This window comes from Triticum urartu, chromosome 7A (assembly GCF_056163025.1).
Source record: "Triticum urartu cultivar PI428250 chromosome 7A, HENAU_Tu73, whole genome shotgun sequence".
Classification (NCBI taxonomy): Eukaryota; Viridiplantae; Streptophyta; class Magnoliopsida; order Poales; family Poaceae; genus Triticum; species Triticum urartu.
In genome coordinates this window covers 86,144,777-86,168,656 of record NC_141879.1, presented here as the reverse complement: position 1 = coordinate 86,168,656, position 23,880 = coordinate 86,144,777, and the positions used below count along the sequence as shown (strand labels likewise).

The 23,880-nt window shown below is 45.5% G+C and overlaps 1 protein-coding gene across 11 annotated transcripts; it reads left to right on the top strand.

The window, feature by feature from the left end:
- The first annotated feature begins 14,720 nt into the window (after nucleotides 1-14,720).
- On the top strand, nucleotides 14,721-19,218 carry LOC125520128 (uncharacterized). Of its 11 annotated transcripts, none has more exons than XM_087538042.1 (7): nucleotides 14,721-15,720; nucleotides 15,803-15,847; nucleotides 15,934-15,981; nucleotides 16,211-16,303; nucleotides 16,894-16,989; nucleotides 17,060-17,161; nucleotides 17,254-18,990. In XM_087538042.1, exons 1-7 carry the CDS (start codon nucleotides 14,875-14,877, stop codon nucleotides 17,305-17,307), a joined length of 1,284 nt encoding a protein of 427 aa, XP_087394168.1. In that variant the 5' UTR covers nucleotides 14,721-14,874; the 3' UTR covers nucleotides 17,308-18,990. The 11 variants fall into 11 exon arrangements, 5 of the variants coding, with proteins under 5 accessions (XP_087394168.1, XP_048540909.2, XP_048540910.2 ...); XR_015612374.1 differs by lacking the exon at nucleotides 17,254-18,990 and adding an exon at nucleotides 18,997-19,218 and having other exon boundaries at nucleotides 14,722-15,720; nucleotides 16,874-16,989; XR_015612375.1 differs by lacking the exon at nucleotides 17,254-18,990 and adding an exon at nucleotides 16,457-16,542 and having other exon boundaries at nucleotides 14,722-15,720; nucleotides 16,211-16,371; nucleotides 16,874-16,989; nucleotides 17,060-17,102.
- The last annotated feature ends 4,662 nt before the right edge of the window (nucleotides 19,219-23,880 follow it).

Genomic DNA, 23,880 nt, shown 5'->3' with positions numbered 1-23,880 from the left:
TAATGTGTGGTTTTGCTTGACATTGTTGAATAATCAATAATAGGAAAAAAAATTCAAAATAAACCTTGAACATGTAGATGAAAGCTAATTCGAACCCTAAACTCTTCATCCCAGAAACCAGCACACCGAATTCTTCAATCCCGGTCTATTTTCAACCTTGAGCGTGTTCCCAAACAGGGATTGTCGACGTGGCATGTCGAATCCCGGGATAGTTCAGTGCGCCTGCAACTGGGCCGGCCCAACATACACGAACATATTTTTCTTTTTCTTTTTCTTTTTCTGTTTCGTAACACGGAAGTAAAAATACCCAAAAAATTATTAAGTCTGAAGTAAGCGAACTTGCGCCCATGAGCTTCAAACTCCAGCCGCTAGCCACTAGAAGCATTGGCTGTTAGTGCTATAATTAGTGCCCAAGCAATTTAACCACAGACCTATAGGCAAATTTTTTTTACCACAGACCGTAGTGTCCAGATTTGAAAATATCTTTTAGGGTCAAACGAATATTGGAAACGTGCAGGCCCGAATGACTTTTGAAATCTCTGATTTTCTAAATTGCAAACAGTTTGTGAAAATTCTTAATACTTTTTTAAACGATTTTTTTAAAACACAATAAAATTTTAAAAGCAAACACTATTTGGAACATATACATTTTTTTGCAAAAATGCAACAAATAATGAAACCTGAACACATTTTATTTTTTAAAACAATGTAAAAAAATGTTTGTATAGTTTTATGAAATGTAAAATGTATATATGGCAAAATGTTATCCTGTCACATTTTCGGAATTTTTTTTGGAATTTTGTAAATTATTTGCTTTAAAAAATATTCGTTATTTTAAAAAATCAGATTTTTTAAGAAATATTTCAAAGGTTTTAAAAAATTTGTTCATATATAAACGTTCCTGCCTATTCTTATATGTGACGCGCAATTTATAATGACTAGCAGTTGTCATAGCCATTGGCTATGTCGGGCCGCCGCGAGTTCTAGGTCCTTAGCTAGTTTGAGACCTCTCACAAGCTCACTGCTGCTTCTACTTTTGTCGCTCCTAATATATGAAAAGTGGGCTTGTGTATATTTTAAAATAATGTTTAGTTACATTATAAAAATGTAAATGAATTCTTTATCATTACGAAAATGTAAAGCAAAGGAAAAAAAACAGAGCATAACGAAGGCGCGGGCGACCGCGCTAATGGGCCAACCTGATTTGTCCTAATGTCCAGCCAGCCCAGTCAACGATCCTTCCACGGCAGTAAATACCAGCTAAACATCCTCAAGGTTTAAAATAGCTCGGGATCAAGGAGTTCAGTGTGCTTATTTCCGGGATTGTAAGTTTAGTGTTCGATTTAACTTTTGTATATACAAGTTCAAGGTTTGTTTTGAACTTTTTTCCGAAAAAAACCCCGAGTCATCCCATACCCCGCCGCTGCTGCCGCGTGCAGCCCTATCCCTAACCCGCTCTCGTCTCCCTCCCTAGGAGGCAGCCCTGGCCACGCTGAGAAAATTGACTATTTGCCACTTTCAATATGGGGCTTCGCACAAATGCCACTGTCAAGATTGATTTCATAAAAATGCCGCCCAGCTTATGTGTACTTTGATTAACATGCCATTTTTCCTTTTCCCATTGCTTTTCTTTTTCTTTTCCATTTTCTGGTACCTGAAAGGACCAAAGTGCCCTTGGACCTTTCAACCTTATCCCATGCGTTTGTGGGCTGGCTAGCTCGTCATGTCGCTGATGCTTGGCCGAGCAACCACAGGTCACCGCCGTTGCTCGCCCACGCGGCCACACCTGCGCGCCACCGCAGCTCGCCTTGACCATGCCCGTGTGCGCATCCGCAGGTCGCCGTAGGTACTCGCCCACGCTTACCGTGCCGGCGCAGCTCACCGTCGCCTTGCCCATGCCTGCGCGAGACACTGCAGCTCTCCACCGGTGCTCGTGCATGTCTGCACGTAACGGCGCAGCCTCGCGGGTGCCTGCGCGAGCCACCACAGCTCGCTGCCGGTGCTGGCCCACGCCAGCGCAGCTCGCCCTCAACTTCACGCGTTGGCGTAGCTTGTCCCGAGAGCCAGGACATACGACGCAGCGTTGAACAGCAGCTCCAGTGGCGTGATGCCAGCACCGGCTGAAGGAGATGGATAGTGTGCGTGTACATGTTCTGAAGATGGGATGCAAGCAACCTGAAAGTGACGTTTGCTCTAATCCTTACTTAAATCTTGCATTGCAATTTGACAATTACATGTATCTAATCACAGTGTATGTATACCTGCTTGTGTATCTAATCATAGTGTATGTAAAGATAGGAAAAAGGAATTGCAGTCAGAGGAGAGTGTTGCCTTCCACAAATACAATCACAGATACAATGAAAGCGTCGCCGAGGAGATCGGCGGCACGCAGCGTTGACGAAATCGGCGGCGGCGAGAAGATCAATGTCACGCGGCGTCAAGGAGATGAGGGCGGCGTCCAGAGGTTGACGCAAGACGTGGATACGGCAAGCACGTTATTTTCGGCGGGTTGCACGCTCTCATCTGTTTCAAGTGCGCTGATTAGATGCCAAGTACGTGTAGATAACAACAGGGGCAGTTTAGTCTTTTCCGGTGCCTGTAAATGGGAAAAGAAAAAAGGAAATCTGTAAAAGGGCTGAAATGGCATGTTAATCAAAGTACACATGAGCTGAGTGGCATTTTTACGAAGTCAATCTTGACAGTGGCATTTGTGCGAAGCCTCGTATTGAAAGTGGCAAATAGCCAATTTTCTCGGCCACGCTGGCGCCTCCCGCCCGTACATCGCCAGCAACGGCCTCACCATCATCCTCATGTGCGCCCGGCATTTCTGTCTCCTTGTTGTTGTTTTTTTAGAAAAGGGGTGCTCCCCGGCCTCTGCATCAGAGTGATGCATACGGCCATCTTATTAACCAAATAAACAAAATGGACCAACAAGGTTCCAAAGTCTCCAACTGAAAAAAAGGCAGCTCACACAAAGTCTAAAAGGCTAGATACACAAACTAGTCCGGAAAAGACGTCACAACCGGCTGGCTAAACATAGATAGGTAAACTAATTGCCTATCCTATTACATGACCGCCATCTAAACCGATTGAATATATCCCGAGCTACCATCTCCCAACGGATAGATCCAGTAACCAAATGCTCCCTGGCCTCCATCGGAGTGAGTAGCGACCACGAACGGATCAATGCTGTAGCTCGGAAAATAACCTGCAAAAAATGAATCTGTGATGTTCTGTTAAAAACCAAATCATTTCTGTAATTCCAGATAGTCCACAACAAAGCGTAAACTCCAACCCGAATATGTCTTACTAAGTCAGGCTCAATCCCATTAAGCCATGTCCCAAATAATGCGTTGACAGAATTCGGTGGAGTAATATTAAAAGCAATATGGACCGTCCGCCAAATAACTTTGGCCAACGGGCAATCAAAGAATAGATGCTTAATTGTCTCATCCCGATCACAGAAACTACACCTAGTAGGTCCTGTCCAATTACGCTTTATCAAGTTGTCCTTTGTTAAAATAACTTGTTTGTGGACAAACCACATAAACACTTTAATTTTTAAAGGAACTTTGACAGCCCAGACAACCTTGGAAGTTGGAATGGAGTTTGAATTAATAATATCAATATACATTGATTTAACTGTAAATACTTCAGATCTAGTCAACTTCCAGCGTAATCCATCGGGTTGGTGAGAAAGTTGAACCTCCATTAGTCTCCTAACTAGATGGAGCCATTCTTCCCCACGATTGCCCGCTAAGGACCGTCTAAACTGAATATTAAGGGGGATAGATTGAAATACCGTTGCCACGAACACCTCACGTCGTTGAGCAATCCGATATAAAGATGGATATTGAATGGCTAAAGGTGAGTTGCCAAGCCAAGTATCCTCCCAGAAATGTGTACTTGCACCGTTTCCAATAACAAACTTCGTCCTATTGAACATTGATTGTTTGACTTTCATTAGTCCTTTCCAGAAAGGCGAATCAGTCGGCCTGACTGTGACCTGGGACAATGTTTTAGTCTGGAGGTACTTGCTGCGGAGGATCTGCGCCCACATGGCCTCAGTCCCGGAAGAAAGCTTCCACAACCACTTACTAAGAAGGCATCTGTTCTTAACTTCAAGATTTTCAATACCAAGACCCCCTTGGTATTTCGGTCGACAGATGATGTCCCATTTAGCAAGCCGGTATTTTCTTTTAAGTTCATCACCCTGCCAAAAGAAACGTGACCGATAGAAGTCCAGTCTTTTCCTAACACCAATTGGGACCTCAAAGAACGATAAGAGGAACATAGGCATACTCGTGAGCACCGAATTAATCAAGATCAAACGGCCTCCGTAGGACATGAGCTTACCCTTCCAGCAGCTCAGTTTCTTCTCAAATCGATCCTCGATGCACTTCCATTCTCTGTTTGTCAGCCTATGATGGTGTATCGGAATACCAAGGTATGAGAAAGGTAAACTCCCCAACTCGCACCCAAACAATTGCCTATAAGACTCCTGTTCGTCTTTGGCTCTACCAAAGCAGAACAACTCGCTCTTATGAAAGTTAATCTTTAACCCGGTCAATTGTTCAAAAAGGCATAACACCAGCTTCATATTTCTCGCCTTGGCCAAATCATGCTCCATAAAGATGATTGTATCATCAGCGTATTGAAGGACGGATACACCTCCATCAAGAAGATGAGGTACCAAACCACCCACTTGACCATTTTCCTTAGCCCTTCCTATCAAAATTGCTAACATATCCACCACAATGTTAAACAGGATAGGGGACATCGGATATCCTTGTCTGAGGCCTTTATGTGTCTGGAAGTAATGACCTATATCGTCATTCACTTTAATTCCCACACTCCCTTTTTGCGTAAAGGATTCGACCTGTCGGCGCCAGGCTTCATCAAAACCTTTCATACGCAATGCCTGTTGGAGGAATGGCCACTTGACCTTATCGTACGCTTTTTCGAAATCCACCTTAAAAATTACTCCATCTAATTTTTTGGAGTGGATTTCATGTAGCGTTTCATGAAGAACAACCACCCCTTCAAGGATGTTTCTGTCTGGCATGAAAGCAGTTTGAGATTGTTGCACCACAGAGTGCGCAATCTGTGTGAGCCTATTGGTCCCGACCTTGGTGAAGATTTTGAAACTAACATTGAGGAGGCAGATCGGCCTGAACTGCTCAATTCTCACAGCATCCGTTTTCTTAGGGAGCAATGTCATAGTTCCAAAATTCAAGTGAAATAATTGAAGCTGTCCAGAGAATAGATCATGAAACATAGGTAGTAAATCCCCCTTAGTAATGTGCCAGCACTTTTTATAGAACTCAGCCGGGAACCCATCCGGTCCAGAAGCCTTATTGTTTTTCATTTGTGCAATAGCATCAAACACCTCCTTCTCTGAGAATGGGGCAACCAGGATATCATTATCGGCATCAGACAATTGAGGCACATCCTCAGTCATGGACTCATCGAGGGACACACAATTATCCTCCGGAGGTCCAAATAACTGTCTATAATATTCGGTAATATAGGTTTTGAGATTATCCTGACCTAGAATAGTACCCTCATCCTGTTCAAGTTGAAAGATCCGCTTCTTTCTGTGCTTACCATTAGCAATGAGGTGAAAGAATTGAGTATTCGCGTCCCCTTGGACCACTTTGCGGACCTTGGCTCGCAAAGCCCACTTCAATTCTTCTTCGCGGAGAAGTTCTTTCAACCTCTTCTCCGCCTCATTTTTAACCTGGAGCTCAGGAGGCAACAAAATCGCGGATTCAGCTTTTATGTCCATGGCCTGTACAAGAGAAAGGAGCCTATCCTTCTCGATCTTATACACCCCACTGAGGTGCTTAGCCCAACCCCGCAAGAAACTTCTCAAATGCCTAATTTTATTCTGCCAACGCTCGACCGCCGTCCTACCTCCTACACCCTTAGCCCATTCCCTGGCTATGAGGTCTAAGAACCCCTCGCGTTCGAACCAGGCCATCTCAAATGAGAAAGTGTTTTTGTTTCCCATATGGTTCGGCTCCCCTGAGTCGACGAACAATGGTGTGTGATCGGAAATTCCCCACGTGAGAGCTTGCACCGTAACAAGAGGGAACTTCTGTTCCCACTCCACGCTCGCGAGAACTCGATCAAGCTTTTCATATGTCGGGTTTGGCAGAGTACTAGCCCAGGTAAACTTTCTACCAGAAAGCTCTATCTCCCTCAGATCCAAGCTTTCAATAATGGTATTGAACATAAACGACCACCTGCCATCAAAGTTATCATTATTTTTCTCCTCTCTCCTCCTAATGATATTGAAATCACCCCCGACCAAAATCGGAAGCTGCTCGGGCCCGCATATTCAAATAAGGTCCGTCAGAAACTCTGGTTTTAGCTCAGGCTGTGCGGCACCATAAACCGCGACCAAAGCCCAGTTGAACCCATCAACTTTAGACCTAACTCGAAACTTAACCGCGTCCTCCCCTGCACCGCCACCCCATGGCCTCTACCAGCGTCGCTGCCGAGTACAGGGGAGCCGCCGCTGCCGCCGGGGACAGGGAAAGACGTGGAAGGTCCTTCGATTTCTCCCCTCCTTGCCTCTCTGCCGATCCGGTCACCCCCACCTTGCTGCTGGATCCGACCCTCTCCAGTCTCCACCCCTTCTACTAAGTTCTGATCTTTGCTACCTCCCTCCATCTATTCACAGGAGATGGAAACTTTATTGTCAAAAAGTCACAAGTTTACCCTTTTCAGTTTGTCTCAAACAATTAAGAGTTTCGTCCTTATTTTTGAGCAATTCAGAGATACTTTTTCATATTTGTTGGAGACTCAGATCCATGAATGTTGAGTTCATATCAATTAGTGTATCCCTTACAAACTAATACTTTCTGATTTGACACCTTGGTAACCTCATGATCGGATGGTGCATCCAGGGCACGCCTGCGAGCTAGCCGATGCCTACTGTATCCAGTGTTCTGGTGCATCCGGTGTGACCTCAAAGAATACCTTCTTCTAGCTGGGCGTTGAGCGCCTCAGAGACGATTCCTGGGGTGGAAGCAGTTCAACTACACCATGAAGAAGTGAGTGAAGGGGTTAAGACGGTTGCGTTGTGCGTGCACTACTTGCTTGCTGGTGAGTGTCGCCTCTGTGACTAGGTGTTCTTTGCTGTCTATGCCCTCAGTTTACAGTACTGCAAATTATCTAGATATCCCTCCCCTTGTTACTTATTAAACCTCTAATCACTAATTTCCAGCAAAGGCTTTTTTACATCAGTTTTCCAGCAAAAGTTTATGATAAATAATGTTGATTTGTTGTAACACAGTTAACATCCCCTTTCCTGTTTATCTGCACACCTTTTATTTTATTTTATTTTATTTTGTGATGTCGCGGGAGTCTATAGAACACATGTCATTAAAATGTTTATCCCAAACCAGTTCTTTGCACGTTTATTAATGATGATCTATGCATCGGTTTCTTACTTTGTGAACTGAAAGATTTTGTTTGCTCCTCCTATTGAATATTTACATTGTGACTTTATTTTTTGCGGCAAATCCTCATCGGAATTGTAGATTAAGGATTAGTATTATGGCTTAAGTATAATGATTCTACTCTTATATAGCAAGTATTCAAATATAGCATGTCGTACAAGAATGTAAGATGTCTGCACCTGCATTATAATGATTGGAGTTATTGTAATAATTCTTGCTGGTTAGTTACCTCTGCTCCTAGCTAGCCAAATTAGAACTGATACTTACATGTATAGGATTGTTGTGTGAGAGTCTCATAGATTGGCACATGGATGGAAAATAAGTTTCAGTTTTAGCTTGCTGTACTGATCATGGCTATGTTGTGGAAGAGTTCTTGCAGGCAGTGTTCACAAGTACATCCACTCACGACCTCTCCCATGCTGCAAATGCAGGTTAGTAATGACTCCGCTACATCCGTTTGGCTCCTTTTGTACATAAAGCAATGCATTTTTTGTTTGTGTAGATAACAAGTTCAGTGTGTAATTAATTATTCATACAACTTTCATCCATGTTGCGAACTTGCAAGCTCAAAGGCCATGCAATGATCGGTGCAACAACCCATCTTTCATCGCCATCAGCTTGGCATATCATCTTTCGACATGTCAATCTTTTCTTAGAGAACTTTCTCAGTAGGATGTGATGGAGTTTGCTTATTTTGTTTCAGAGATTGGTCTTCATAGTTCAAGGCATCTCTGCAGTCTGATAATGCCCTTTTCTCAAAATTTCAATGACACTTGATATTTCTCATAGTGATGTATATTATGATCTTTCTTGAAAATGAAACCGAGTTGTCGACTTGGATCAAGTGATTTTTTAGAAGGTATAATGATATTATTTCAGTAAAAAAGCAAAAGCAAAATTGTTCATCATACTTGCACGTGTGTCTGCTTGCTTGTTACAAAAGCAAAATTTGTTTATAATACATGCATGTGTGCGCTTGCTTGTGCATAACGCGATGAACCTTTTTAGTAAAGGTGATTTTCCAATAAGGGTATTTCAAATTTTGATTGGTGTATTCTCTTGTGGTTTTCCAAGAAGGGTATTTCGTGAAAAATGAGGGAACAGCTACTCTGGTGGTCCTCATCCTCATCCGGCCTTAATTCCAAGGTACTGTAATAACTCTTGTTGGTTAGTTACCTCTTCTCCTAGCTAGCCAATTAGAACTAATACTTACATGTATATATAGGACTGTTTTGTGAGAGTCTCATAGATTGGCACATGGATGGATAATAAGTTTCAGCTTTAGCTTGCTGTACTGATCAAGGCTATGTTGTGGGAGAGTTCTTGCATGCAGTGTTCGCAAGCACATCCACTCACGACCTCTCCCATGCTGCAGCTGCAGGTTAGTAACGATCCTGCTACATCCGTTTGGACCCTTTTGTACATAAAGCAGTGCATTTTTGTTTGTGTAGATAACAAGTTTAGTGTACGCTAATTTATTATTCATACAACTTTGGTGTAACTAGCATTCTGAAGATTGTCTCGCTCTCGAAATCCCGGTCAATTTGGGGACCCTTTCATGGACAAGCAGATGGAGCTGTAGATTGGGGAGTTGTTCTTAAAGAACTTTAGAATTTTATAATAAAGTTTTAGCTAAAGCTTGTGAGTTTTGAACATGAACTTTTATTTCCTTCATTGAGTTTCGTGCATTTCAATACGTCGCTTGGCAAAAGGAGAAGAAAAACAAAGAAAAAACTCTTTCAATAACGTGGATATCGCGCCAGGGGCTAACCCTGTTTGCCACCTTGCCGTACAAGGGCTCCCATTCCAGAATAAAGATGCATTTATCCGAGATAGGCAAGCCCAAGTACTTAATTGGAAAGCTCCCTAGCTTGCAATTAAGCAGGTTGGCGACTCGAGTAGCGAGCAGAGTCCATCCCAATGGCGATCACCTCGCTCTTAAGGAAATTAGTCTTAAGGCCGGAAATGATTTCGAAAGCAAGGAGCATGAGTTTGATCGAGGCTACACTATGATCGTCAGGCTCAACGAGCAGCAAGGTGTCGCCCGTATATTGAAGGTGCGTGAGTCCACCTGGAATAAGGTGAGAGACCACACCGCGGATGTGACCGGCGTCCTTAGCCTTATGAACCATGGCTGAGAGGGCGTCCGCAATAAAGTTGAAGATCAGAGGCGAGGAGGGATCCCCTTGCCTGAGGCCTCATTTGTTGCGAAAGAAGTTCCCAACCTCTCTGTTGATCGACACAGCAGTCTGGCCTCCCGAGACCAGGTGCATGATGCGATGAACAAAGCCTGACTCGAATCCCTTCCGAGTCAGCACCTCGCGAATGAACTCCCAGTTCACGCGATCGTATGCTTTCTCAAAGTCGAGCTTGAGGAGCACGGCCGGTTGCCCAGTGCGTTTAAGCTCGTGGACGGTCTCCTGCAACACTATCGTCCCTTCGAGAATGTTGCGACCTTTGAGAAAACCTGACTGGCTACGATTGATAACACGCTGCGCTACCGGGGCAAGTCTGGTCGCATAAGCCTTAGAGCAGATCTTGAAAGGCACGTTAATAAGAGTGATAGGACGGTACTGCTTGATAGTGTCGGCCCCTTTGACTTTGGGAATGAGGCTGATAACACCATAGTTTAGGCGCGAAACGTCTACCGTACCTAACGCAAACCCATTAATAATCCCGTAGAAGAGGTCTTTAAACACAGGCCAGAATCGGCGAAAGAACGCGACCGGCCAGCCGTCCGGGCCAGGCGCAGTGTCAATCTTCATTGCTCCCACCGCTTCATCGGCCAGGCTGATCCTGACTAACTCCAGCCTCTCTTCCCTTGCTCTGTTCATGATGGGCATGTTCTTGCTGGCTGATGGGGTTCGTGCCAAGCTTGATACTCCCCGATCCAAATTCTTTTGGGAAGGAACTGGGATAAAAAAGAAGTACCACCTGATCAAATGGGCCGCGCTTTGCCGCCCTAAGAAATTCGGAGGCCTTGGGATCCTTAACTCCAAACTCATGAATGTCGCACTCCTAACCAAGTGAATTTGGAAACTCTCCCAAAACGAACAGGGGCTCTGGGCGGACATTCTTCGCGCCAAATACTTCCCTGATGGGAATTTTCTCACTTCCAAAGCTAAGGGATCACCTTTTTGAATGGGATCCAGAAAGTTATGCCTGCATTCACATTAGGAGCCAAGTTTTGCGTCAACAATGGGTCCTCAACGCGATTTTGGCTGGATCATTGGTTTGGCATGGAACCCTTGTGGAAAAGCCACTCCATTGCCTACCGGTTAGCCACTAACGTTGATATTCTAGTGGCTGACGCGCTTCGCACCAACCCGCCCGCGGTATCCTTCAAAAGACCCCTCCTCGATAACGAACGAGCATGTTGGGACGGGCTCGTAGCTGCTCTGGCGGGAGTGGTCCTTCGCCCTGAGGCCGACTCGGTCTCCTGGGCTCTCTCGCGCTCGGGGAAATTTACCGTCCAATCCTTGTACAACAAACTGACCGAGGGGCCGAGCCTGGACATAGCTAGGGGGCTTTGGAAAGCGTCTATCCCCTTGAAGATCAAAATTTTCTTGTGGCAGATGTTTCGTGATCGCCTTCCCTCCTCCAATAATATCGCTCGTAGGAACGGGCCTTCCAACGGCTCTTGCGTACTATGCGGCCATCATGAAGATGCCAACCACATCTTTTTTAACTGTTACCTCGCACGCTTTGCTTGGAGTGCGGTTAGGGAGGCTTTCGATCAGAACCGGAATCCGCGCTCAGCTTCGGACCTTCGCGCTATTCTAGTCGCTCATAGGGGCGGTTTCGGTCGTGTGTTATGGAGATGTGTGGGTGCTTTGCTGTGGGCCATTTGGACTACACGTAATAAGATGACTATTGAGCACAAATTTCCTTCTCACCCGGCTGACATTATCTTCAAATGCCACTTGTTCCTTCAGACATGGACGCCGTTGGTGAAACGGCGTGATGCGGACCGGATGACGGAGGCTATGGAGCGAATACAGTTGATCCAGATTGGTGCCCACCACTAGCTTGCCGTTGGATGTGATCTTTTGGACTGGCTGCCTGCACGCTGCTGCTACTTTCTTTCATTCCCTCGCAGCTTCGGCCGGTAGCATGTAACGCACCTTGGCTGCGGCCGTTTTTCTTTATGCTGTACTGTGTTGAACTTGTTGGATTCTGCCTTATGTGGGCTTTATTAATTTAAAGCCGGACGTCTCCGGTGTCTTCGTTCTAAAAAAATAACAACGTGGATATCACAACAAAGAAAATATAAGCACGAATTATGTGCTCCTTTTGTATTTAATTTCACATATACCACACTCCCATTTCATGCTGACAAGTTGTTTAATAAGTTTGCTACAAAAAAAGTTTATCTTTCCATTCCCAGCTGCATCGTACCATTTGTTTTCGAAGAATCAGGTGATATAAAATTAGATGAACCAGATGACAAAGAAAAGGTGTATTGTCGAATGCTACAGATATTTTTCATTCGTCGGAAATATATGAACATCATCCTGAGCTAGAAAACTCCGAACTAAGACAACCTTTAAAAAAATTAATGCATTCACCTTATGCATGAAATCACTCTGTGGGCATACAGATTGTAAGTACAGATAAGTATTATCCTTGTTGCTGCTTCTGTGTCTGATTCATCAGTGCTAGGTGGTCAGAAGGAAGCAATAAGTTTGTGCCTGATCCCTCGGTGCCAGGTGGTTAGAAGGAAGCAATGGCTTTTGCCCTAATGCTTAAGTGTTTTATTTGGTTTAGTAAATTGGTCACACTCCCCGGCACCATCACCACATCGCGTTTCCTTTCCCGGCCAGCCTGGCTTGCCCTCTCCTACCAGACTCACCACTGACGTGCTCAGTGTTGTGCACCAGGTAGAGGTCCTCCACCCTTAACGCGGGTCTATGCTGGGAGTGGATCTTGAAAATCTTACTGTTAGATATATTTAAAAAGGTGACATGAAACAAACAAGAAGTATGTAGTTCAATATGTGTCACCAAGTATACTTGACAAAATATTAATGCAGTCGCCCATCACACAAAAAAGGCTTATCTGCAAAGACTGGTGTATTCAAAGGCTAATAAAAATGCAGAAAGATGGAATAAGAGGACAAGAGCCGCCAACTCACTGCTCCCTTGATATGCTTTTAACATGTTGATTCATATTTTATATTGATACGCTGAATTTGTCCATCTGCATGCTAGAAAATATAAATATGACCATGACATATGATGTTTTCAGACACTTTATTTGAATCAATTTCTCAGACCATTACATGTCACCATTACTTATAGTCTAACTTCTAGACACCCTTTCATTACTATCTTTTGGATGCAGCCAAAAAGGAACATCCGGTTGATAAGGTCAAAGAAGAAAGCTCCTATCATTAGCCCTATTATTTAATGCATGTGTCTGAACTCAAGTAGCTTATCTTAAAGAGTAACCAGTACAACAGTAGCTATATCTGTGGCAGCTGCGGAGGTGGCCGCCCAGAAGATCAACTCAACGACACGGCAAGCCTGCCGCCTCAAAGCGAAGGCAGAGGAGGGGCAACCGGCAAAAAGAAGGGTGTCTCGGGAGGCGGGGTGGATCGTGGACGCGGTGCAGGTGTCAGTTGGGGCCTCGAACGAGGGGTGCCGCCGCCGTCATCGCCTTCCATGCACACTCCCTGGCCAAAGCAATATCAGCCACGCTACTTAAACGTCACCAAGCAAAATCGGTCGGTAATCCTCGGCCATCGCTGTCGGGCACGTGCCATATTGCATTGGCATCAACATCGCACCACCTCATTTCGTTGATTGGCATCACCGCAACTCGACTGGTCGCAAACATCGGGAGTGGATCACCTCTGTGACCGCTCTTTGTTCATGGATATGTCTCAATCGGGTGAGACGACATATGACGACGTGGATAGACAACTATTGGAGATGATTCATGACAAAGGCGGGGAAGGAGGCTAAAAGGACGGGGCAGTGGATGACTCGGAGCCAGTGGTGCACGCCTAGCAGCCGGGTACGCAGCCGGGCACATACAACCAGCAACCAGATTCGTGCATTGGCCAGTAGGAGTAGGACGGTGACGGGGACCTTGATTCGACGACCTCTTTTCTTCCTAATTTTTGTAGACTCACTTTTACTTTTATTCTCTTTCCTTTTATATGATTATTTAACATTGGCAGGCAATGGAGCACGTGGGTAGATCAAAATTATAAGTTCAAAGCATGCATGATATGTGTCAATGTAGAAGTACAAGAACAAATTGACGTAATTTTAAAGATTACAAGATGGTATTCCCCCATAAGCTCGTAGCAATGCAAGGGACACCGTGGAGGGTAGAGAAGACGGCAGTGAGAGGGCAGAATGATATGGTGTCGAGGGGAGGTGACAGTGAGAAGCTGTGACGGGGACAGCAGGCCAGGAGAGTGAGACGTGAGTGTGAGCATTGTGTTGTGAAGCGTGTGCGAGAGAGTGAATTGCTTTTTTAAGGTAGGAGGAAAATGAGCGGTGTTTGCCTTTTTTAGAGGGAAAAGCGACGGTTTGCTATGAGAGAAATGTCACATGTTTTTTTCTATATAATGACAAATATCACATAGCCTAACAAGTTATTTCTAAAGAATAATTACCAAAAGTGGTTTATAAGTTAGCCTAAAATTTATTAAAATTGGAATGCGACTCAGTCCATGAAAAGAACGATGCAACTCACTTCGGCTAAAAAGTGTTGATCAATGATTACATAACGCATATGAGCTTAGTTTAATTTAAAATTTTAGTGCTCCCTCCATCCCAAAATAAGGATCGTTGATTTAATACAAAATTAGTACAAAATTGTATTAAATCTGTTTATATGTTCACCTTTGTAGATTAGAAATAAAAGCTAATTGCTTTCGATGATGCTTTGAAAATGTCAATTGACAAAGTCACTACTAACTATGATGGATGGGACTGAATACTCATCGAATTTTACATAATCAGAAGGGATACATACAAATAACTATTTTTATCTATATATATGTCACACATGATACTACAAAAAGTGTATATTTCTCTATATTTTTTTGGCATAGTATGAGAGAGATAAACATGACTAATGTTGATGTTAAAAAAGAATACAAGGGACCCAAGGTAATGTCCTTGGAAGCCAAAAATTCACGAAGTTTTATACAAGCGTTTTTCTAGTAGAAGTAAATACTCAGCAGCGTGAAAAATGATATATTATGTGATGAATTTTCGTGGTACTGCAGTATATACTAGAGGTTGGCGGCCCAACCGCCTGGGCTCCTCTCCCGCAACCAAAATAGACACGCAGTCGCGCCCGCCGCCGCCGCCGCCGCCCCTTTCTCTTCTTCTCCCTCCCCTAGCTCGAATCCCCCGCTCGCCAGGAGGAATCGCCGCCGCCTCCGATGACGCGCCAAAGCCGGGAACGGCGCGCGGTCGCCTGCGAGGGAGGCCAGGCGGCAGCGCGCGCCGCCGCCTCGCCCCCGCACTACGACGCGGACGAGGAGCGCCGCTTCGAGGAGGTGGTCTACCTCCACTCCCTCTGCCGCAGCGGCCCGTCCGCCCCCGCCGGGGATCCCGCGCCACCCGCCGGAGTCTCCCGCGCCACCCGCGCCCGCGCCGACCAGCGGAAGCGACGCAGGATCGAGCGCGCCGCCGAGGCCGAATACGGCGGCCCCGACTGGTCCCTCGCGCCCGCCCCCACGGCCCCCTCCTCCTGGCCCAACTCCACTCCTGTCTCCCCCGCGCCCAGGCCGCAGCAGCAGCCTTCCACCGCCTCTCTCGCGCAGCGGGACGCCCTCCGCGCCGCCGAGGAGTTCTTCTCCAGGCGCGGCGCCTCGGGCGAGGACTGCAACGAGGTTGAGGGGCCCGAGTCGGAAGACAGCTGGGACGAGGTGGCGGGGTTCTTCCTCGGGCTCTTCGAGCGGGACGCCGCGCTGCGGGGCTACTACGAGCGGAGCCACAGGGAGGGGGAGTTCGTGTGCATGGCGTGCGTGGGGAGGAATGTGAAGAAGGGCCGGGCCAGGCGGTTCCGGGACTGCATCAGCCTCGTGCGGCACGCACACGCCGCCACACGCGTCGGGAGGCCGCAGGCGCACCGCGCGCTCGCCGCCGCAGTCTGCCGTGTCCTCGGCTGGGACGTCAAGCGGCTGCCAGGCATCGTCATCGACCCCCGCGGCAGGCTGGGCCAGGCGCTCCTTGCCAGGGAGGGCGCAAGCGCCGCTGCGGCCGCCGCCACTCACGAGGCAAAGGTTTCTCAGCCCATTTGTTTCTGCAGGTCGCTCACTGACGATACTGTCCTCGTACTTGGTCTGATTTAATTGTTTGTCGCAGGACAATGCTGATGCTGGGCAGAATGGTCACAAGGATGCAGCGAAGGTGTGTACCTTGTTACATTAAAATGGTGGTTGTTGATGGTTGGTGACATTGCTGGTCAGTTAATCTGGTTTAGTTATTGATTTCAGGAGGATGTTGGTTTGGAGAAGATGGGCTCCTTGAATGATGACAGGAAGGTAATGATGGCGTGCAAAGTTGTCGAGTGTTTATTCATCACTGACGAGATCACGAGAATACTGTTTGTTATTCTAATTTGGTTGTTGATTGAGGAGGATGTTGATAGTATGATGAATGACCGCCCCTTGAGTGATGGGGATGCGGCAATGGTCTGGAACGTTTTAAATGATTACTGATTGATGATGAAATTGTTGCTTGGTTATGATCTAATTTGGTTGTGGCTTTCAGGAGGATGTTGATAAAGGGAAGATCTGCCCTCCAAGTAATAACAATGATGGAGAGGTTCATGAGCAAGGGAATAGTAGAGGAATTGCTGAAAAGGTCTGTATCAATGATAATTAGCCATATAAAGGCTAAAACTCCAGTATGATAAAATTGATGGTTTAGGGGTAATTCTTTTATCTGCGGTATTATATACTTGGAATTAAAGGCAGTAACTTCACTATCTTATGCACGGTGATACAAATGATATAGACCCACTGAGCTCCAAAGACATGAACGATACAGACCCACTGAACTCCAAAGACACACCTAAGGAGCTATGTAAAGCTGTCCAGGAGGTCAGTACTGATATTGGCTTCTCATACTTATAGTAAGACTGAGAACAGGAATATTTACTTAATGGCATCTTTGACAAGACTATTATTAATCTACACATGTAATTACATTTGATTGCAAAGCTAGCTAGAGACTGCAGCTGCACTAATTTTAAGCCAAGAGAAATGAGAAACCTTCTTGCAAGCTTATTCTTTTGTTCTATTAGTGTTTTAGAGGTAAGATGTGCTTATTTTGCTCATGTAAATACGAACAAAACTATCTGTATGAAACAGTCCAACTGGTGCAGAGATTTGCATGCCAGTTCCTCTTACAAACTGATCACATGTGGTTTAGTTCTTTCTTGCACAATGCAGGAAGGTGATATTGGCAATAAACAGGAGCATGGTAAGAGTGCAGATGATATGGGGGGCACTTGTAATGTCAGACTAGAAAACAATTCATCAAAGATGGTGTGTCTGTAACCTTCCCATTTTCATAACATGATTGTTTTCTTCTGCTTATTGTAACTTTGGCATGCAGGAAGAAGCTGCTACAGAGAATAAGGAGGAGCATACTGAAGGTGTTGTTGACTTCGGAGATGATATTGGTAACTCGGGAAGGAATTTAATGGACTCATCAAAGGTATTGCCTCTCTCTCTTAACTCGTCGCATATCAGTATGCTTGAAATCAATCTGTTTTAAACTTGATGTGTTGTGTGCAATCACTACCTTAGATGTACTCGTGCAATCATGACATCTGGACATCGCGAAAGGAGATTCTAGATTGACAAGCCACTCACTGAACGTGTTATCCTCCACCTGCCCATCCTACCCTCGCCAGTTTACAGCCCTCTCATCTAACCAAAAACCTTAACCCATGACTGGGCAGGGCCAACGATGAACGACTGTAATGCCACAACAATAACGATGGACCATTTCTGCCTGATCAGGCCACCCTGACCCTCTCACAGCCTGACCCGGTCACATGACTCATGCCACCGATGGGGCCATCATCATGTGTAGTTGGGTACTCCCACTGACTTCACAGCTTGCACAATGTTGTCAGATCTGCTGCATCTGCATTTCAAGGATTACACGCAATCTCACCATTCATTTTGGCATTACCAGACCTCATGTAATTTTTTGTTATGCATTTTTGGGATATTATATGGCTGAGACACTGTTTAGGTAATGGAAGCAAACACTCTTCCGGCCTCCTTCATCAAAAGATACACATGTTTGGTGCATTATCTTATATTATTCTGTTTTTGTTTTTTGTACTGGTTTGTAATACTCCCGCTGTCCCAAAATAAGTGTCCCAACTTTGTACTAACTTCAGTACAAAGTTGTACTAGAGTTGAGACACTTATTTTCGGACGGAGGGAGTAGTATATTTTGTTGAAAAAGTAGCATGTCAAGCAATATATTTGTGGGTTACATTGGCGTACATAGATATCTTTCCTAATGCATTTTTGTGCTAGGCAAACATATTTGTCATACATTTTTTTATCCATTCAAATTATAAAATTGGATGTTAGGAAGTGAGTCTCAGCCAAATTTGTGGAGAGTTGACGTGAAGACATACTAAGTGTCATGATATTTGATGTCCACCAGTCCTGATTTGGATTCTCGACCACACGTTCTTATCGAACTATCCAGATATCTTTTTTTAGCATGATATCCAGATCTCATTAGTGCTGGAGTACACCAAAAATGGTAATTGGACAACAATATACTCCTTACACTTGCATTTCAAAACTCAATTTTGACCATTAATTGACTAACCAGACATGGGTTATGTTCCACAAAAATTGTTTTATCAGATTCGTGTTTGAACAAAGTTTCCAATGGTATAATCTTTATGACATACGGAGTATAAGACATTGTTTCTGAAGCACAGTTAAATCATGCAAAACAAGGACACCATGTAAAAGGTGACAGAGGGAGTATGCCTTTTCATTACATGCATTTGGCCCAAAATCAATTGAAATGTGCGCTGTGATGATAAAATATTGTGATGGTGTGGATTTTCTGGCCCAAATGAAGATTAGGTAAAACAATACTCCCTAGATATATCCGTATCTGACAAATCTAAGACAAGTAATTCGGGACGGAGGTAATAGAAAGGTAGACTTAAAAGGTTCTGAAGAGAAACTGCTCGGCATGACCAGCTAGCTATCTTACGAACCAAAAATAGAAGTTTCTGAAGAGAAGTCCTGGATGTATATAATCGGATGAAGTATGTATGAAACTCCAGAATTTGAAGGAGCAAATATCACCCCACAACGTACATGCAGTAATCTATTTGACTTCTTTTGGAACTGGGGAGTGTGTGTGTGTGTGGAGTATGCAGATGTGAACCGAGATCATCCGAACATTCTCCTAGCTGGCTGTTGTGATGGCACCCACATATTTATGGATGACACCAGTATTTGGCTACATGCTGATGCTAAGTTCATTTTTTTTCTGGAATGCAGAGTTGAAAGTTGAGATTGTGCTGTGTACACACGAACTGAAGGAGCACATCCTGGCATCTATCCAATCCGACCATGTGGAGAAGGCGGGCGACCATTTCCTATTCTGTTTCGTGAATTCTACCCGAGCATTTCTTGATTTTGCATTTGTGTAGTTAATCAACTGTTCTTCGTCCGTGGCCCAACTGAGCATAGCTCGTTCTCCCACTGGAGCACTCTCATGTTGTGGCCAGTTAGATTCAGTAGCAATTTCTTGAAATGAATGAAGCGATGTGGTCCTTCTTTCCCTCCAAATCGAAAGGTTTCTGAGCTTTGTTGTGGTATTGCTTGCAATTTCGACAAAATATCGGTGGAGTAAAGAACCCCTTCTCCAACCGTAGAGGCTCTTGAGCAATTTTTCAATCAAGGAATTTCAAACACCCTACTTTGTCCGTTTCAAATTACTCGGAAGCCTTAGTCAAACTTCCATAAGTTTGGCCAAGTATATATAGAAATACGGAGTATATGTTAGCAGCTACCAGGCTAGAACATCAAATAGCTCTCCTGAAAAGACACACCAATTGCCAAGATTCGGAGTCAACATATGCCCTTCGTCGCTGCAGGGTCAAACGTCATCGAGGTAGAAAGAGCCCGGGAGACCTTATTCCAACATGCCATGGCCAACACCACTTTGTCATGTTGCCATAGAAAAAAACCTAAGAAAAAGAAAACAAGATGGCCATGTCCCCACTCCTCTTGCCATTGACTAGGCCGCTGATCAAGGAAGAAGAGGGGTATTGAGGCAGTGGCATGTAGAAAGCTTTGGTGTTAGCGGCTAGGATTGGGAACCCTGGACGGAGTTTACTTTGGGGCCTTGTGTTAGGCACGTTGATAATTGGAAGGCGATAGATCGTATAGTTAGATTACAGTCTTAATGTTGATCTACATAACTAGAGAAATTTACACTATATTATAATGTATTGCTCACAGGCGCGTGCTCCAGAGATTCAACAGGTACAATGTGATTGATAGTTTGATCTAGACTCTATTTGAAAACTAGTTTAATTATCTTGATATTGTTGACGATTAATCTACAATTGTCAAGCGATGCCTATAACTCATTGACCACCATGGTCAACATTTTCAGATGATGTTTCCCCATACTTATAAAGTTCACTACTAGAAAAAGGGCTGCTAGTGGCGCACCTGTTTTCGCTACTAATGGCGCACTACGGGTGCGCCACTAGCACCACGCCATTAGATTTTTTTTCTAATGGCGCACCACAACGCACTTGTGGTGCGCCATTAGTAACAATTTATTTTCAAATTTTTTTCAGAAATTTTTATTTTAAATTTTTTCAAATTTTTTTCGTTTTTTTCTTAATCTCAAGTCACTGTGGCTTAATCTCGGGTCAATATGCTTAATCTCAGATCAAATCGCACTTCATGGTCAAACTTTTCGAAAGGTCACCCATCCTCACACTACTCCAGCCCAAGCACGATTAACTTCATAGTTCTATCCAATCCCAGCAACAGCTCACTTTACCGAAAAAGGGTTTCCCCCCGCTTTGTATTCCAAAGCAACCAACATCGAGTACAGATAACGCTGTGGCGAGCAGCACAACACACCAAGAAAAAGAAGAAGAAACAAATGCCAACCACGGCAGCTTGGCAAAGCGCGGATGACCCGCCACCGCGGCGCCCACCGGACACAAAACACCACAGACCAAGGCTCCGATCCGCCGCGTACCAAGCAGCACCTCCAAGAAGGGATGCGACGCCGACGACGTTGCTGCCCGGACGAGTCCTCAGGTTTCCCCGGGCACGCGGAGGGAGGTGGGGGGTGGATACCACCGACACCCTCCAGGAAGGAATGGTGGCACCCGCAGGTGTCACCGCGTCGGGGCCAAAGCCGGCAGGGATTTCTCCCGCATTCCAACCCCAACCGCCCAACCGTACCTGCCAAACCGTCGCCCACCACCATGCGCCAACGCAGTACCGCCGCCACCCACGCCGCCTCACTACGAGCACCACCATGAGGCCAAGAGGATCGGAGAGAAGCTCACCACGAGGGGAGCAGCAACACCGACGTCGAGCGGGAGGGAACCACCTCCACCGCCGTCATGCGGGAGGCCCGTGCCTCCGGCACTGTCGCGGTAGCCATCCGGACGTGGCAGAGGGGCATGCCGGGCCACCCCTGGCCCAGCCAGGCCCGAAGCGGGCCCGTTAAGCCCCGCCGGCCGCGATGCAGCAGGCCGACGTCGTCGTCGCCGGCACCCAGCCGCTCGTCGCATCTCCTCCGCCTCCCAGAAGCCACGCCGGAGACCATCCCCGCCGCCGGCCCACCCAGGCCCAGATGGGGCCCGAAGGGCCTAGATCTGGGCCGAGCGGGCGACGCCAGATCCCGCCGCCGCGCCGCCCCGCCGCCAACGGCAGCGCCGCCGCCCAGCTGCTCGCCTGCATGCGCCGCCAACGGCAACAGCTCACTTCACAGGCACTTGTTGATATATCTAGCATATCAATCTTATTATACCTTATTGATGTCTAGGACTTTGTTCATGTTCATGATTATGATGAAATTTTGAAAAATATTTCAAACTTCCCGGTCATATTACGTATCATTTTTTGAATTTTTTTTCAAAAAAAGAATTTCAAAACCAATTTTTTTCTGTTACTAGTGGCGCACCACATCCATGGTGCGCCACTAGTAAGTTTGAAATTTTTTAAATTTTTTTGCCTCTCGATCTTGAAAGCTCCGTAACTTTTCGAGTAGATGATTTTTCATATAAAAAACTTTTTAATCCGAGTTCGTATGCAAAAGTTATGCCAATTTTACAAATTTCCAGAGAGATTTTGCAAATAAAGTCGAAATTCATATTTGTAAATTTTGCCAACAACTAGACCACATATCACATGGGAAACTTATTTTCTTTTATTTTTTTGACATTTCCATCATTTTTTTAAACTGAAAAGGCGGTCCGAGGGGGGGGGGGTGCATTCGGTGGAGGTGGTGGCCAAGTTACACGGTGCGCCATTACTAGCTAGTAATGACGCACCACTCCCACGGTGCGCCATTAGTAGTCTAAAAAATAAAAATTAAAAAAAATTGAATTTTTTTTGAAACATAATTACTAATGGCGCATCGTGGGAGTGGTGCGTCATTACTAGTTCAACTAGTAATGGCGCACCATCCCACGATGCGCCATTAGTAGTTTTGAAAAAATTAATTTTTTTTACTAATGACGCACCGTGGATATGATGCGCCATTAATATTTGCACACTAATGATGCACCAACACATGGTGCGCCATTAGTATTTAGTAATGGCGCACCACATATACAGTGCGCCATTAGTTTTTGTAGTAGTGGTTCGAACAACTCATCACCATTTAACAACTCTGCAAGGCCTTTTCTTCACCGATGAGGACTCCGCCAAAGCGACCCGTTGTCTCCGATGTTGTTTATGCTCGTCATGGAAGTTCTTAATTGTCAGGAGTTAATTAGTAGATTAATTAGCACATGTTAATTAACGAATAGTCATTAGCAAATGGGTGTGTCCAACCCCGAATAGTCATGTCTCTTCTCTCTCTCTATTGTTACCTGTTCGGAAGAGATGCTTCCGAACAGGCACCTCTTCTTCCCACCTCTTCCAGATGTATATATACTTGAGAATCAATAGAATCGGTACTGATTGTCCTTTCGTTTTCAATCTCGTTTTACTCTAACACGTTATCAGCACACTCTCTGGCAGAGCAATTGCACGGAGGGCTAGGGCGCCTTCCGGCGTGTGGCGCGAGGGCACAGCACGCGGCGGCGGCGGCGTCGACCTGGCCTCGGGCTCCATGCGCGTCGGCGTCTCTAGGCCTCTCCGCTCGGCGCACAGCGCTCCCGACGCCCTCCCGGCGTGGCGCACAGCGCTCCCGACGCGTGATGTCGCGTCTCTGGAAAAATCTGATGGTCTATGCTCGGTTGTTGGAAAGAAGGAGATTGCTGTCAAAGCTGGAATTTCCTTTTCCCCTTCTCTTCCTTTGTTTCTTAGGACATGCTGTTCTTCAGCAAGGATCTTGTTCCTTGCTCTCTCATATGTCTTTATTCAGCTCTTCTTTTTTTACATCTGTAGTTCTTCTTTCTCTTTATTCTAGCAGATGGTGTAATCTTGACTGTAAAATATTCTGTGAGCTGAATACATTGGTACCTTAGGGTGCCTTTCTCTGTTCAAAAAAATAAATAAAAATGGAACGATTGGAAACGCAGCGCTCCTCTCTCCAACCATCGCGTAGTGGAGTAGCACTTGGCCGGCTAGCCCTCGCGAGCAGCGGCGGCGGATTTTCCTTGGCTACCACTCACGCACGCACGGGATCAGGAACTGGGAAACCTTATCCAGAGAAGATATGCGTTTGGGCTCCAGGCCGTTCACGGCGATGACGAGAATGCATCAGTTTGCATGCATCCGTACAAGACATTGAATTGGAGAAACCAACTCGGTTGTCTTTTCTCATTCGTATGAGAGATCTAATAGTCCATCTTCTGTTCGATCTTATGCATATACAAATCACCTGGACCGAGCATGTGGACATGGAGACAACGATGGGTACTCCATGAAGAATTGGGACGCGCAGCATCGACAACCGGCAGCCGAGGAGACGCTGCTCTCCCCGACGAAGCTTCTGCCCCAGCGCGGCCGCACTCGAAGTCACGACAGTCTTGGAGACACGCCCGCAGCGGCGTACATCGGTTCGGTCTTTCCGTATCACATTTATTTTATATAAATGATTATTCCAGACAATTCTTTTTCGGAATTTATGACATGTTTAATGTGTTTGCTTTAAGCAATCCCAATAATATGTCTACATGGTACGATAATATTAATTTGCGATTGAGAAATATTTCTTCTTCTCGCAAAACAATC

What these genes read in the sequence shown, in the direction of transcription:
- LOC125520128 (XM_087538042.1), top strand. Translation starts at nt 14,875, where the DNA reads ATGACGCGCCAAAGCCGGGAACGGCGCGCGGTCGCCTGCGAGGGAGGC. An exon ending in CCGCCACTCACGAGGCAAAG is followed by an intron (nt 15,721 to 15,802) that starts GTTTCTCAGCCC and finishes TGTTTGTCGCAG; the next exon opens with GACAATGCTGATGCTGGGCA. An exon ending in ATTTAATGGACTCATCAAAG is followed by an intron (nt 17,162 to 17,253) that starts GTATTGCCTCTC and finishes TCACTACCTTAG; the next exon opens with ATGTACTCGTGCAATCATGA.